Source organism: Zonotrichia albicollis, chromosome 4, assembly GCF_047830755.1.
Source record: "Zonotrichia albicollis isolate bZonAlb1 chromosome 4, bZonAlb1.hap1, whole genome shotgun sequence".
Classification (NCBI taxonomy): Eukaryota; Metazoa; Chordata; class Aves; order Passeriformes; family Passerellidae; genus Zonotrichia; species Zonotrichia albicollis.
The window spans coordinates 30630147-30645497 of NC_133822.1; the positions used below are offsets into that span (position 1 = coordinate 30630147).

At 39.1% G+C, this 15351-nt stretch overlaps 1 protein-coding gene across 1 annotated transcript in view; it reads right to left on the reverse strand.

Moving 5' to 3' along the window:
• The window catches only part of APPL2 (adaptor protein, phosphotyrosine interacting with PH domain and leucine zipper 2), a 35397-nt gene that overhangs the window by 18597 nt on the left and 1449 nt on the right, over positions 1-15351 (reverse strand). Inside the window, exons 2-4 of the mRNA XM_005494740.4 lie at positions 11828-11926; positions 1494-1553; positions 923-994 (exon numbers count right to left, since the gene is read on the reverse strand). Coding sequence (XP_005494797.2) covers positions 923-994; positions 1494-1553; positions 11828-11926 — 231 coding nt within the window. The remainder of the gene's footprint in view (positions 1-922; positions 995-1493; positions 1554-11827; positions 11927-15351) is intronic.

The window sequence follows — 15351 nt, forward strand, 5'->3', positions numbered from 1 at the left end:
GATAAACTTCTTGTTTTCATCTATTTGGAGGCACATAAGCAATTGCAAGACTTGCGATAACAAATGCTACTTTCAAGCATCCTGAGAACACACATGCAAAAAGAAAAGCCTAAGAAAAAAGTAAACCTTTGGGATTCCTCTCAATACATCCTCAGAGCTATTCATGGGCTCTAAAATTTTTAACTTACTTTTTGTCCCACAACCTTCTCTCCTCTCCCAAACAGCAGACCTCAGTACAGCCTTTTGCCTTCTTAATCAAAGTTGGAAGTAGACCAACAAGAACAGACTTTTCTGATGGCACAGCACTGCTCAAAGCAGAGAGAGTGATTTGACAAAACCTAAGCAAGAAGGACCTAGATACCAAGGCCATATTGAAATGTTACATGGGAAGGTCTAACAAAAGCATTTACAAACACTTCCAGTAATTAGCAAAAACCTCCAGGGCATGGGAGTATTCAGTGCACACAGATTCACTGTCTTCACCTCACAGTACTGCAGCCTTCCCCAAACTTCTCTGGATTCTGCATGATCTCATAGCAACTAAACTGCAACTTTACCAATTCACAGCTGCCCTGCATCCACATCTAGCAAGTTTTGGTTCAAACTGCAGTGTTTAAAGCTTAGAAATGTGTCATTTTAATATGGAATTATAGAAAAGATAGCCCTAGCCTAGATGGCACATCCTGTTTTATTCTCTAAGTTCCCCAAGGAAATTCAGCCTTGTTCTGAGGATAGAATATGGGAGGAAGCCACAGAAACAGCTCTAACCATTATGGAAAGGTGGTTTCAAATGTCTTCATCCAAAATTAAACTACTCTAAATCTAGCCTTCAGTGGGAAGGCACTGAATCAAAAGGAGAGACCCAAAGAAAAACCACTAATATTCTGTACTGTAAAAAGAGAATATTAGCAATTCAAATTACCTCATCCACAACTTTTGAAAAATAATGGAGGGTGGATATCACTTCTTCATCTCCTTTACCTAAGGCAAAATGCTGGAAATAGAAAAACACATTTGGTCCATAACTTTATTTAAAGATGAATATAAAATACAACGCTTGTTTTACTGCAAATCTAATTAATATTTCTACAAAATGCAACAAATACTAAAAATAAATGTAAAAACAAGCTCATTAATATACATCATTTTACTCTGCTCTTCTTGTGTTAAATGAATTAATTTTGGACAGCACTTAATTCTTATTATAAACATTTTAAACTCATAGAACTGGAACAAACTGACTTGTATCTTCATAAATTTATTAACTCGGATTTTGTACCTTTTTGGGTTTTTTCTAATCCGGTTCTTTTCGTAAGATTCTCAGAAATGACCCAACTCCCTTGAACATCCTGAGGAAATTCACAACTGCCTTCACATGATAGCAAGTAAAGCAAATGCCCTGAGCACTTCCAGAAAAGTGCTGGTTTACAGTTTACAGACTTCTTCACAAGTGCTGAGGCAGAAAAGAAATCAAAGTCACGTGCTGAACATACCTGCTTTTCATAGGCAAGGAGCTGCTTCGAAAGCTGTTGTGTGGCAAGACACATTTCATTCTACAAACAAAAATGACATGTTAATAGAAATAATGAAAGGTCCTCAGTGCTGCTGTTACCACTACTTTGTTAGGAACTTCTTGACTGAATCTGAAACTACTTACACCATCATTCAGCTGTGTGCAAACAGCTAGTCCCAAAATACCTGCACAGATGTCCTGCTTTCAGTTAAGACAGAGTTAATTTCTTCTCAACAGCTGTTACAGTGCTGTGTTTTGGATTCAGATTAATGATAGTGCAGAAAACACACTTATGTTTTGGATTTTTGTGAAGCTGTGTTCATCCTAAGTAAAGGATTTTTTTTCCTTGTCCCATACTTGGCCAGTGAGAGGGCATGCAAAAGAAACTGGGAGGAAGTACAGCTGGGCCAGACAACCCAAAAGGACCAAAGGGATACTCCACACCACAGAACATCAGGCCCAGTAAATAAACTGGGGCAAGTACCCTTACGGGAGGCCAGTCGGGGTTCAGGAAGGGAGCTCTGGCATCAGTTAGTGGGAGGTGAACAGCTGCAATGCACATCACAGTTTTTTCCCCTTTTTATTATCGTTATTATAAGTTACCATTATTATTGTATTTTACTTTATTTTCCATTATTAAACTTTTTTATCTCCAAATACAAGTTTTACTTTGATTCTCCTCCACATTCCACTGGGGCGAGGCAAAAAGAAATGGGGTTGGGCAAGCCCCACAAATGGGGCTGGCAGAATTTCCAGCTGGGCTTAAACCATGACAACAGAGAAGCAGCAGTAAGAGGGACATACTTCAGATCTACAGTTTAACTACTTTGAATAGAGTTAATGTTTGGGGGTTTGGTTTCAGGCTTGGGTTTCCCCCATCACAAGAATATAACAAAACTAGAACAACATCAAAGACATAGGCTGCCATACCAGCAAATGAATGTTTCATACTGGTTAATCATCTCTCCCCAAAACCTACATCAATAAAGAGAAACAGAAGGTGTGCCTCACACTGCATTCACACTCAGGGAATGTACCAATGTAATTACAGCACTTTAAGTGACTACAAGAGCACAAACCAGCACATCTGTCTTTTCCTGAAAATACACACACACTTAAGATGTGCTTACGTCAGGTAAGATCTGTAGGGAAGTTGTATAATTTTACTTGACAGCTGGAAAAACCAGACAAGCACTTGGATATGTCAATCTTTAATCAATGTATTCCTAACAGTAGCATATCAAGTGCTCTGTCCCTGATTTGTTAACAAGGACTTACAACAAGAATAAAAGAAAAAAGGGAAGGGGGTAACTGACACCCATCTTAATCCCTATCAGATCCTTCTCATCCTCAGAAAGGCAGAGAACTAGTAACTTTAAACTTAATTTTAAACCTTAACAAACTATTCCTGTCTCCAAATATATAAGGCCATAGAGAGTTTGTAAAACTAGGAACAGATCTCTGAACTGCTTTAATAGAGCTCTTTTTACTAGGGCTGATACAGAAAACCATTAAAACTGGGACAGAACTTGTATGCTCTCTTATTGTCCCTTATCATCCTGAGCAAGCAGAGCCCAGCACAGTGAACTATCTGGGCCAGAGACCCAGAAGCACCCTTTGCTTTGGCCTGCTGCCATCTATCACATACTGCATTACAGCCTAGTACTTCTGCTCCACCTCGACACACCAGGAACAGAGGTTCATAGGGCAGCAGGGCCCAACATTCAGTCAGCCTTAAAGTGTGCTCAAGTGCTCAGGGGAAAAATAAAAAAAAACAAAACCAAACCAGCCACAGCGTAGGTACCAGCAGCTGCATATGAACACAGGACAGGAAAAGCTGAATGAGGTAATTTTGACCATCTTAAAACAGCATGGTGATAACACGCACAGGCAGGAGGAGACGGCACAGTAGAGACTTAAAAGGTATCAACACATTGTCATCTTATTGTAGGGGTTCCATACTGCTGTCTCCGTATCACAAAAGTTTCGTACCTTCTTGGTGTTTCTCGTGGTCAGCTCCTCAGAGCACTGACTCTTCTTCACAAAGCAGCCAACTGACTCCATCTCCCTTCTCAAGGAGCCATCTCGCTCTTTTATAGCACTCTTCTTCTCACTGGTTACAGCTGTGGCCTGTTAAAGTCAGGCTTGTTCCTAATCTTTGATAATTGGCCCAGCTGCAACTCCTTAGCGGTAAGATTACTTTCTTCACTATCTTTATTTTCTTATATTCTATTCCCCTACATCAACAGGAGTTCAAAGCTGAGATAATGTGGGCCCATGCTCAGGTCATGCACATCCCATGACTATTCTCACTGCAGTGACGGATTAGTCTTATTTCTTGTTTCAGCCCAACTAGTAATAAGCACACTTTCAGCAACAATAATGCCAATGGTTCCTCTAAGATTTGCAGGAGTTTTCACAGATTATGTAGTTTTGACAATGAAAAAGCTTTACACAAACACTTGGTATTCGAGTATTTCCCAAGCTAGAGGATGGAAAAGGATGTTCTGCTTTATAATAAAAAACAAACCCTGTTAAGGGCTCAGACATGGATAGGAATGAGCCTTAATTATCTGTCCCCAAGCAGTAAGAATACCAGAGAGACTTTGCCACCTTCCAAGTGGGAGCTAGCAAGCAATGAATTTATGTCAGGGAGGACAGGACTCCCTGCAAGCACACAGAAGCCATTAAAAGGGTTTGTTTGTGTGCATGTGGGAGGAAATTCACATTACAAAAAACAATCAGAAGTTTGCAGACCTGGCATCTTTTTCATAAACACAATCTCAAAGACAGTCTTCCTGCAGTTCCTACCCAGCTCTAAGTCCTCATACAGCAACTGTGATGCCACGTGTAAGTTGTACAGCTGGATCAGGGTGACAGAAATCTTTTGAAACAAACCAAGTATCAGAAACGTGCCTCTTTTTGCCATTTGTTTCAATTTACTTATTCCTGCAAAGTCTGCAGTTTTGTGATCTGCTCTGAATCTGGAAAAGACATGCTTCAGGCCTAAATTTGCTAACACTAAAAGAAGCTTCAGAATAATGGGCTGATACAAACAAACAAAATCCCCAACCCCAAAAAACCCTGGCCAAAGACATCCTGTTCTTTTGTGTTCACCATCCACAAAGCCTACCAGTTTGGTTTTTAGACTCAATCCTCAATTTCCTCACTTAATATTCAAAGGGCATCCACTACTCATCTGTGTGGGGCAGTTTGAAGATGGGCAGTGTAAAGAGGTGTGTGGAATAAGCATCTTCCAGGGATCACCACTCCCCAGGAGTGATCTCCAGTCTGTGACAGGATAATGGGAGAACACAGAAACTCTGAGGATCTCAAAGGGGTGTAAATGAACAACACCCTACCAAGTACACAACCAGGTGACAACAGTGAATTACAGACCCCAAGCAGACATTCATAGCCTACTACTCCAGATACAGAACAAACTGAGAGGTGTGCCTGACACAAAACTTACTTTGGGATTTTAGGCTGATCTGGGGACAACAGTTCACAACCCACTGCTCACAACCCACTGCTGCCAGCTGGTCACATTTTTCATTTATTGGCTCAGTTCTTTGTGTCAGAGCAACACAAACTTGTTACTCAATCCCTACCCATGTGGAAAAATTAATCTTGGGTCCTTCATCCTCCCTCCTAACACCTGCCAGACTTAGTTCCCATTAGAGGTATAAAATCATTCATTGTATCATTTTGGGGGAAAAAACCCAAACAAAAATCAAAACAAAACAGGCACATGCCCAAAAACGGTAAACAAATCAAATTAAGCTAGCAAGCTGAAACACACTCCATTGCACAAGGAACAAAAAGCAAGCAAAATGCTCTGCTGACTTAGTGGTAATACTGCATTGCTAAGCACACTAATCTGGGAAAGTTTAGTTTAATCCTCCTCCCATTTCTTCCTAATCAGCCTTTTCCCCTCCCCCTACCCTGCTGCCATTCAGTTTCAAGACTTAGAAGTTATTTGCATCGCTTCAGTTGATAGATCCACTAAATCCAGGCAAATTATTTCAACAGGTTTTAATCTATTTCCAAGGCATTTTCCCATGGATACAGCAACATTGATTTCCTTTGTCCTGAAGTGACTGCAATGCAATATATCACTGCAAAAGAAAAACTACAATACCTTCCTGATTCCACGTCTCCTCCATATTATCTTGACATTTCAGAATTCACCCCATATTTTTGGAGTAAGACAGCGATCGATGAGATGATATATCATGCAAAAACTCAAAAAAAAAAATCCTGAACAGAAATTGAAGCCTTCTAAAATGAAGGGAAACGTAACTAGTACTGGGCCTTGCAAATAAATTCATTTGCACTAGATGGTTTTGCTTAACAGGTAAGACATCTCTGCAGCATTAATGTAAAAAAAGCATAGCAGAAGGAATAAAAAAGCATATATAAATAAATATAATTAAATCAGTAGTGATTACAGATGTGCTGACTTTTTTTTCCACTTTTCTCTAAACCTGGCTTGCATGATAGCCCTACGAATAAATTTCTCTAAGTCCAGTTCAAATGGATAAGGTAACGGAAGCAGGTCTTGATTCTAGCATTAATCTACCAGAAATGAAAAACAGCTCGTGTAAAAAATTTTGTTTAATTTTCAAGTTACTTCAATACCTGACCCAGCCTTCAAATAAGTCAGTGGGAAAAAACAAAGTCTGTCTTACTTTCTAAGCTAGTGCCCAGAGTAAAGACATCAGGTTGATTCCACCTTCATTATCATTTGTATTTACTAAGCTGTTCATATCATCAGAAGACACTGATTTTTCTCTAACTTCTGTAATAAAATATCCATGCCATTTACAATTTCCTAGTGAGGTAGTCCATCCATTTTTAGGATCTCTGTATTTTTCAAAAATAAACTCTGAGTACTAATCTACTGAAATCCAAAGATATTTCTCCAGACAGTTGTCTAACAGACAAGAGATTTGAGGGCATGTAAAAGATTAAGTCGACCTATAAATGAACTTCCAAAGACACAGAACTATTCAAGCACATCCAGTTCCAAGAAGCTTTCTGCAAAGCAACTTTCCTATTACAGCTACAGTTGGCATTTTTAAAACTACAAGTAACTGTAACACAGAACTGCCAAAGGCTGCTTCATATAAACAACCATATTTATCCATGCACTCTGTATGTCCAGAATAACACATAATAAATTCTGGCTTACATCTGGAAAAACTTAATGCCTCATCAAAGAGAAAGAAGATCCAGGTATGTGATTTAAGTGGAAGACGCAGGAGGTAGTTCCAGCCTGTCCACCCCTTCAGAACCAGGCAACACATTCACCTTCAAAATCAGGCACAACACAGAAATAACTGGGTCTTGATACAACAGTTTTACACAGCTCCCTTTACATATGCTTATCTTCCTACAAAACAGAATTAGCCAGCAATCTAGTAAATGGCACAGACCCAAAGGCTTAGGTTTGCATATTAAATGGCTTGGAAACATGAACCCAGGGCTGCAGAAGCTAAGCATCGCCAGGGTGCTCAGGCTGTGCAGCATTTTACAAGATAAGGCTAACATATGGCTTGCCCTTGTGGTGATTCACAGCATGGCATCCTATCCTAACAAATGGGAACAGTTCAGCAAAGAATCATCCAGTAGCTCCAACGAACAGAAGCAACCAGTCAAAGTTCTGCTGAAAAACACCAAAAGCATCTACAGCATGGTTAGTTCAGTACAGAAGAACCTCTTCTGTCAAAACAATTACTATCAGCAGAGTATCTATACATTCATGCTGCCTCAGATTCCCAGATCCTCCTTAGCACAATGTTAACCTGCTTCCAGGCACAGTGACAACTCTGACTTTACAGGCAGCACTAAACCCAACTGCATGACCCAATGGCATTACAAATAATTGTAATATTATTAAATACAATATATGGTAAATAAGCCTCAGGAAGGTAAGAGGTATGATGCAAACTTGCAAGTATGGAATAATAACACACACAGTATTTCACAGAAGTCAGTGATGCCAACTGTCATTTATTGCAAATGTTTGTCCCATTCTAACACTCTGTTGAAGCTTCTCTATGTTAAATTAGAAGTTTATAAAATGCTAACTTAATTTTTATTCCATCAAAACGTTTTAGGAAAAAAAAGGTCTTATAATTTGAAAAGCCAACACAATTGTTCCCTTAGACATGGAAAGAAAACAATTAAAAGAAAAGCTGTATCAGTGCTTACTTGCTAAATAAGCAAGAACTCTCAGCACTTGGGGTTAGCTATGCAACATAATCAATATGAAAGTCCATGTGAAGTCTAAAGAGCCTGACACCCAACTACTGAGTTACAGCCTCCTGAAGGCAATACACAGGAAAATCAAACAAGCAGCACTGTTGAAAAATGCAGACGTGAGGAATCATGAATTTGCAGAGAGAAGTAACATTTATACAGCACTACTTTAAAAACAGCTTGACAGATTCAAGCTGTCCTGACACCCATAACATGGTACCTATAAACCAAGACTGTTCTATAATTGTCAAAAGTTTCTGTAAGAGTCTGGATGTAAAAAGGCCGTGAGCCACCACAGTTGTTGCTGCTTTGCCCGTGTGCCTCTGGAATCACAAGACAACTGCTCACAGAGACAGAGATGCTGAACAAGATCATGCTTCACAATTCCCATGCTGTTCCCTCTCCAGATACATTGATAAACACAACATTTGTTTCCTTGTACTCCTCTTCTGATATCACTGCCCCTGTATCTAGAGAGGTCTAGTCAGGACTCGTGAGATGAAATATCTTTACAATGACAAAATACTGCATCTTACTCTCCTCTCACCTGCTCAACTATTTATCTCTTCTAATAGTCAGCAGAGACACAAGAGTCTCCTAAGTTTCCTAAAGGCATTTTGCTTCAAGTGAAGATTCCCTGCTCAGCCATTTCTAGAGCATGATGGAGAACTGGAAATGACAGCAAAGCTCTGAAAACAATTTACTATGACAGTGGTCAGGAAGGTAAACTGGGCACACTTTGCTCACACACTATTGCAAGAATCTCAGCATTGTAAATTCAGCAAATTAAATTTTCTAACAGTCCTTGCTTGCTGCTGCATTATAATATTGCTCAGGTAATAAAATATCCAGACTGACAAACACAACATTCACAGAAATCAGCAGTAATGCCAGATGCAACATCAGGGCTTGCACACAAGAAGGAAGCACTACAAGAATAAACTCTGCAAGGAAGATCTCCTGTATAAGACCACTACTGCAGTAACTATTCCAGAGTACTACAGCACAGCTGGGAGATCTACAAAAGGAAGTATGTACTCACACAGGTGTGGTTTATTTGATGAATATAAAAATGCTTCACTGTATTTAATCACATTGGTTTGCCAGATCAACAAGCCTTACTCCTCCAGTGCTAATTTTGGGTTCTGTGACTTCTCCTTAATCAGGGCATCAGGGCAATCTCACTCCCCTAGTGCCACTTTCAGGTCCTGTGACTTCTTAATCAGGGCATCACACACTGCATCTACCTTGCAGCATCACAGCTTCTTTTGCACTGAAGAGTTACCACCTGATCCTATGTGGTGTGGGTGCCCAGGAGGTGAGAGCACTGTCCTCATCCTGCAGGGCAACCAGAGGCTTGTAAAGCACTGAGGGCCTTGCAGCCAAGGCAATCTGCTTTCCATGCATCACCCAGCTGCGGCCCAGGCAACAGAGCCACTGCTACACAGGATGTTGCACATCCCTCCTTACACTCTTTTAAAAGTCCTGCTTGAACACACGTAAGTCTGAAAAGATGTTTAAAAGGATTCCTATTTTCCTAAACGTTTTTATTTTTACAATAAGGGCAAGTATTTCTTTTTCACACTCCTTTCAAATGCACTGATCAAAGTGCATTAAGCAGTTTGAGCTGTCACTTTACAAATTTAGTGTGGCTCTCCACACAGAGCAGTGTTTTGACACAGCTAGAGACAGCATGCAGTTGGTACTAATTGCTAGTCCCCTGAGACTCTGCACTGAATCTCTAGAGAGCCATTAACTATTGTTATTTGATCACAAGCTACAGTGGCTTGAATAACATGAAAATCAGAGTTTCCATCAGAAGAAACACCAAATTTCTAGTAAGCTAGTCCAAAAAAATGTTGAAAACATGGTTAAAACATCTGGGAAATGTTAAAGTTCAGAAAAAACTATGGAAGAAAACAAAATTAACATTTTTTTTAACAGTCATAAGTGTTTTGAGGGGGCATAAACCCAGAATTTTCAGTACTGGATACTAGTACAACCCACTGATGCTTTGTCTGACTGCCTTGACTGTGATCCCAGTCATTTTATGGCCACTGCTTTAAAGAAGATCAGTAACTGTAATTCCTACCTTACAGACATGGCAATCAGAGCAGGAGATGACAATGACTTTGCAAAGAGAAAATTTGGCTTTGCAGAGTCAAAATTTAAGTCACGAAAATAAAAAGGCAAATTCAGAAAGTGGCTTCGCAATACTCAGCTTTTACAGGGTTGGTAACATTTGCTAATATGCTGCTATTGAGGCCCAGATAACATATCAACAAAAGTGCTTTTTCTCTCAAGTTGTGACTAGGCAGCCAAGAAATACCACATACATTTTTCTTAACTGTCAATAACTAACTTTATGTTTAGTAGGCAACTCAGCATTACTCTTCTATTTCTACATCTCAAAACTGCATCAAACTCCAAAGACCTATTTTAAAGAATCAGATTTTATATCAAATAGTCACAAGCAACTGAATACTTACATCAAACTAAAGTACATCTTACATCTGTTCAGGAAAGAAATGGTGAAAAAGTGCTGGAAAAATGAAGTAGACTCAGTAGTACTGCAAAACAGTGATGGGTAAATGTACTGAGACAATGAGAAGAAAAAGGAAATGTAATTGTGGTGAAACAGAAATGGAGAAGGCTAAAAACCAAGATCAAAAGGAAGAGGAAAAGAAAAGCAGAAAAAGCGCTTTTTTTTCTTGATTCACATAGAGCAACCACTTCCTAAAATGCCATCCTAAAATGTCATCAGCAGTGGAAAGGGACATGAAGCCCTCAGGGTGGACATTAAGAATCAGATTTATCTCCTGATTCCTTTCTTCATCCATTTCAATCCTACCCAGTCTTTGCTGTCAGATTCCTACCACACAACATGCCCACACTTTTTGTAACTCTTAAAGCACAGTGACTCTACCAAAATGCCTATCCCCGACTTTTAGTGCTGATTTCATGCTACCTCTCAAGCCCTTGGCCATGCCCTGCATAATTTCCTATGTACCTAAGCTGTGCTGCAAACCTCTGTCTGCTCTGCATTTGCACAACATCCAAGATGTGGAGACTGTGAAGCTCTCCAAAGCTGGTTCATCCAGGTGCAGGCAGCCAGATCCTGGGCAAATTGTTCCTCCAGGTCAAACTATCAGTCATCCAAAGAGCAATCCCATCAAATGGACATATACCTTGCTTATAGCAAGACTTACAGCTGAGCTGATTTCTAATAATGTAGAGATCACACACTCCTCAGGGAAATTCAAAATACCCCACAGCTCTTAATCTCTCTGCGGGCTCTGATTTACTGGTTTAAGAACAGAAAAGTTGTTTCTAGTGAACTCAGGAATTTAACCTACATAAATATTTGCAAAACTTCCCCGAGACACTGTGTATGTCTTTAAAGACCCAGATATGGAATTTTGAAGCACCTAATTTTATGCGCATGGGATTCAGCTTCACTGAAAATCACTCAGATTTACATTTTCCAAAGCACTGCATGCAATTTCTCTTACAGGTTTTACTTTCAAAGGGATTTAGTCATCTAGGTCATGTAAACACTCTAGAAAATGTTATTTTTTCTGCTCCTGCTCATTTCTTTCACAACTACTCTAGGCACTTGACTTTAGTATGACCCAAAGTACACATCTGCTCTGTAATCAATGGACATGGGCAGTTCCCTTCATGAGCTGAGACACAGCATCAAAGTTATGTGCCTAAAGTCAGTGTGCAGACCTGGGAATTGTGTCTGCATTTTGGCAAGCAATTTTGCCAAGGCTGGCCTCCCAATGTACCATAAGGTAAGGACACAACACAGTTTCCCTCTGATTAATTGTTTGCAGACAAAAAAAAGAACTTTTTTTTTTAAATGAATACTACTTTTCTGAGCATCAAGGCAGGAAGAGGTTGAGCTATCAGATGAAAAACACACACAACTCCTCCCAAACTACATAAGAAGCATGTACTTAGCAACTCTAATGTAAATAACAGCATCATAATAGCAATTTATCTTCTACTCCAGATAGAACAAAAGAAATACAAATGAAAAATTACCTGAGCACCATAGACTCGTTGCATTGCCTGAAGCAACTGGTTTGTGTATTCTGTAAGGGTTCCTGCATCTTCTTCAAAGACACTGAGCAAAGAACGAGTCTTCAATAAAAGAAAAAAAAGCAAAGCTTTCAGTCCTAAGCAGAAATATTAAAAAGAATTAAACAACTACAAAGAGATGGTAGTAAAAAGTAAAAAACGATCAGAAATAATATGCCCTTGACTTGCATAACTCTGTTTATTCAGAATCTCTAAACATGTGGAAATAGGTTCTTTTACTATGGATGCTAAACTGAGGCACAAGGATGCAAACTAATAAAATGCTAGAGCCACATCACAACTCCCAGGCTCTTGCTCCTACTAGCAGTCCTTCCAATAGTCCATAATCAGGGATGTAAAAAATCCTGAATATCTTCCTGACAACAGTAATTCAAACCCTGTTAAGGACTGGGGGTCAAACACCACTGCTTGCTCATTTTACCTCTCCAGTGTCAGACTGCATTGAAAGCACCCCTTTCCACTGAGATAATTTACACTCTGTTACTCACTCCCCACTGTCCTGAGCAACTCTTAAGGGGCCCTGGCCAAAGCAAGCTGATGTCACTGGACCAAACAACTGAGTGTTCATCTCCAAGAGGCACACAAGGATACACCCACTCAGAGATACCCTGTACTTTCTTCACTCTACTAATTCATCTTAGCCAGCAAGCAGGAAGGGGAAGGAAGAACTTGTGTTATCTTAAAAGACAGAAATTCCCTTGTTTTTTTTTGATTGAATTGTCAGGAATAAAGAATTATGTTGCTGACACAGCTCCCAAGATAGAATAAAAAAGATATTTCAGAATAATGCCGGGCTCTAAAATTTGCTAGATCTTTACAATAATTAAAGAGGAAAGATTGTCTCTTTAACAAACTCATGATCCATATTTAGTCTTAGCTTTGATAAATCCAATCTACTAGAGGCTAACTGGAAATGTCTCTCCATCTGCACAGCTAAGCCCTATGATATTAATGAGCTTCATCTGCTTACATGAGGGGCACACATAAACTCCAATACTTTCATAAACATGTCAGTCCTGTAAAAGAGCAAGGCCTTTATTTATCCCCCTCTTACAGGAATCTCTAATGTACCTGATTCAAATTTGGGAAATTTTTCAAAGTTTTAAGATAATCCACTACTTTGACAGAAGGCACGTGCATTTTTCAAGGCATTTTTTCTTCTATGCAAAACTCTCTGCCCAGACCTTAATCATCCTGGAAAACTCAACACCAGCATCCTTCAAGAATTCTGGCCTATGATTAACTATGATTTCATCTCTGCTGAGAAGTATCCAAGTCAGAAACCAGTGCTGGTCAGTGGTTAAAATACATGACCTGGGAGTCAGTCTTTAGGTTCTTTTCAGAACCTTCTTCCTATGAGCAGCTTTAAAAGCTCTCAACAGTTCACTTGGCTGATGTGTTGAGCTGCTTCAACACCCCCTACCTGAGAGATGCTGGCAGTTTGGGAAGCTAGTTTGAGATCCTAGCATGTAAGGGAATATGCATTACAAAAGTATTGTTCTCAAATTAAGTGAACATAAAAACCAGAGAATGGAGGGAAGTCCAAGTCAATGAAATTTATACCATGAACCCAAATGTTTAAAGCACCTTTGTACAGAACTTCCCTGTAAGGACAGAGGCACGATTTTGAGTGTCTTCCACATTAACATATTATTTCAGTAATTGCAAATATATTGATTTTTAAAAATATCTGGTTTCAAATGTTTTACCTTCAATGATGTAAAGCAAAATAATGTCAACAAGCTATTTTGTATCTATGCAGTACTCAATTTGTGTTACAATGGCACCTGGTTTGTGTTACAATGGCACATAAAAAGTACAGGGTACAAAGATGGTTAAAAAAATCAATCTGGGAAAAGCAAAAATTATAAAACTTGACACAATGTTTATCAAGCCAAATCTCAAGCCAAAATTCAAAGGTTGTAAAGAAATTGCCTGAAGTAGGCTACAAATCACATACTTCTGCCTGCTGGAAAAGGTTCCCAAATACAGGAATGTCAGCTGCATTTGTAAATTTTACTGAATTTTTGCAGATTCAGATTTTTCATTTTTTCAAATACGGTTTGAGGTAGAACAGCTCCAGGAACCAACTTCTGAAAGTCTTGGCCTCTGTTATTATCACATTGTTCAAAACTAATAAAAACAATAAATTATTCAGACAGTTTGGAAGTTATTCTTGGAAACTTTAACATTTAAGAATACCACATGAAATCACTGTAACAAAATACTAGCATGTATGTATTTTCTTTCTTGCTGTATTGACAAATATTGGAATAGAAGCTAATTCTGCTGAAAGAAATCAGTAATCCAAATATTAAGCTAACATTTAAGAGGCTCCATTATTCACAACATTGTCTCAACGTCTGCAAGGACAGGAAAAAAAAATTCTAGTTTCATGTAAGTACTTCCCTTGATTTTAGCATGACTACTGACATAAAATTTTCTGTATTTTGTAGCCAAACATGTCAAAATTAAGACACTTTTTATGGCTTGTTTCAGCCAGTATCTGGAGACAAATCAAGACAAAAGTACTGTACTGATGGGGAGAGATAAATCAAGTTCCAGAAATCTGATGAAGAAATAACTTTGGCTAATTCTCCTCGGTCTTGCATGTAAATCACATACTTCCCACAGATTATGCAAAGTGAGGTTATATCCTCATTTCGCCATCCCTTTGCACTCCTGTAACTGCAGAGAGCAGGATAGAATCAGGCTCCTTCTTCCGGAAGTAACTGATCCTATAAAATGCTATGCTGCTTATTTCTGTGGAACAGAGACTAATTTTTTGCCTTGATTTTGTGAATCTAAAGCTCTCCCCAGTGAAAAAAATAATAAAAATATAAAAGATTGAAAAAACCCGCTTCTTCTTCCTTGCATGACAATAATATATTTTAGCAACACTGGGCCATTATAAAAATTAAACGTCACCCCCTCTAAAAGCTGCAGAGCTTGAAGAAAAACCAATGACCAAATCAGGGTAAAACATCGTGGCAATACCCAGGTTTATGCACTGCCCAGTATTCCAGTGATTGCAAAGGAGACGTTGACAGCTTTCATTTCAGGACACAGGAAAGATGATGACCTCCAAATTCCGTTCATTGCATTGTTCAGCAGCTTTCAGTCAGCGTTATATTTTTTATCATTGAGGGAAGTGTTGACTGAAGAGGTAAATTAGTTCATTTCTCCTGCATGTCAATTTCTTCAGCTTTAGGACACAGTGGGTAGTTTAACACTAAAAATGTTACTAACTACCCATAATGAATCTGGTACATTCTGGTAAACTGTGGAACATGGAAAAGTTCAGGCTGGTAAGGAACTCTGTAGGTCACCTTGTCCAAACCTCTGCTCCAAGCAGGGCTGACTTTGGTGTAACATCACATTACTCAACACTTCTTCCAGCCCAGAGTTTAAAATTCCTAAGGATGATTACAAATATGCCACATCAAACAGATGATGAAATCCTTCCT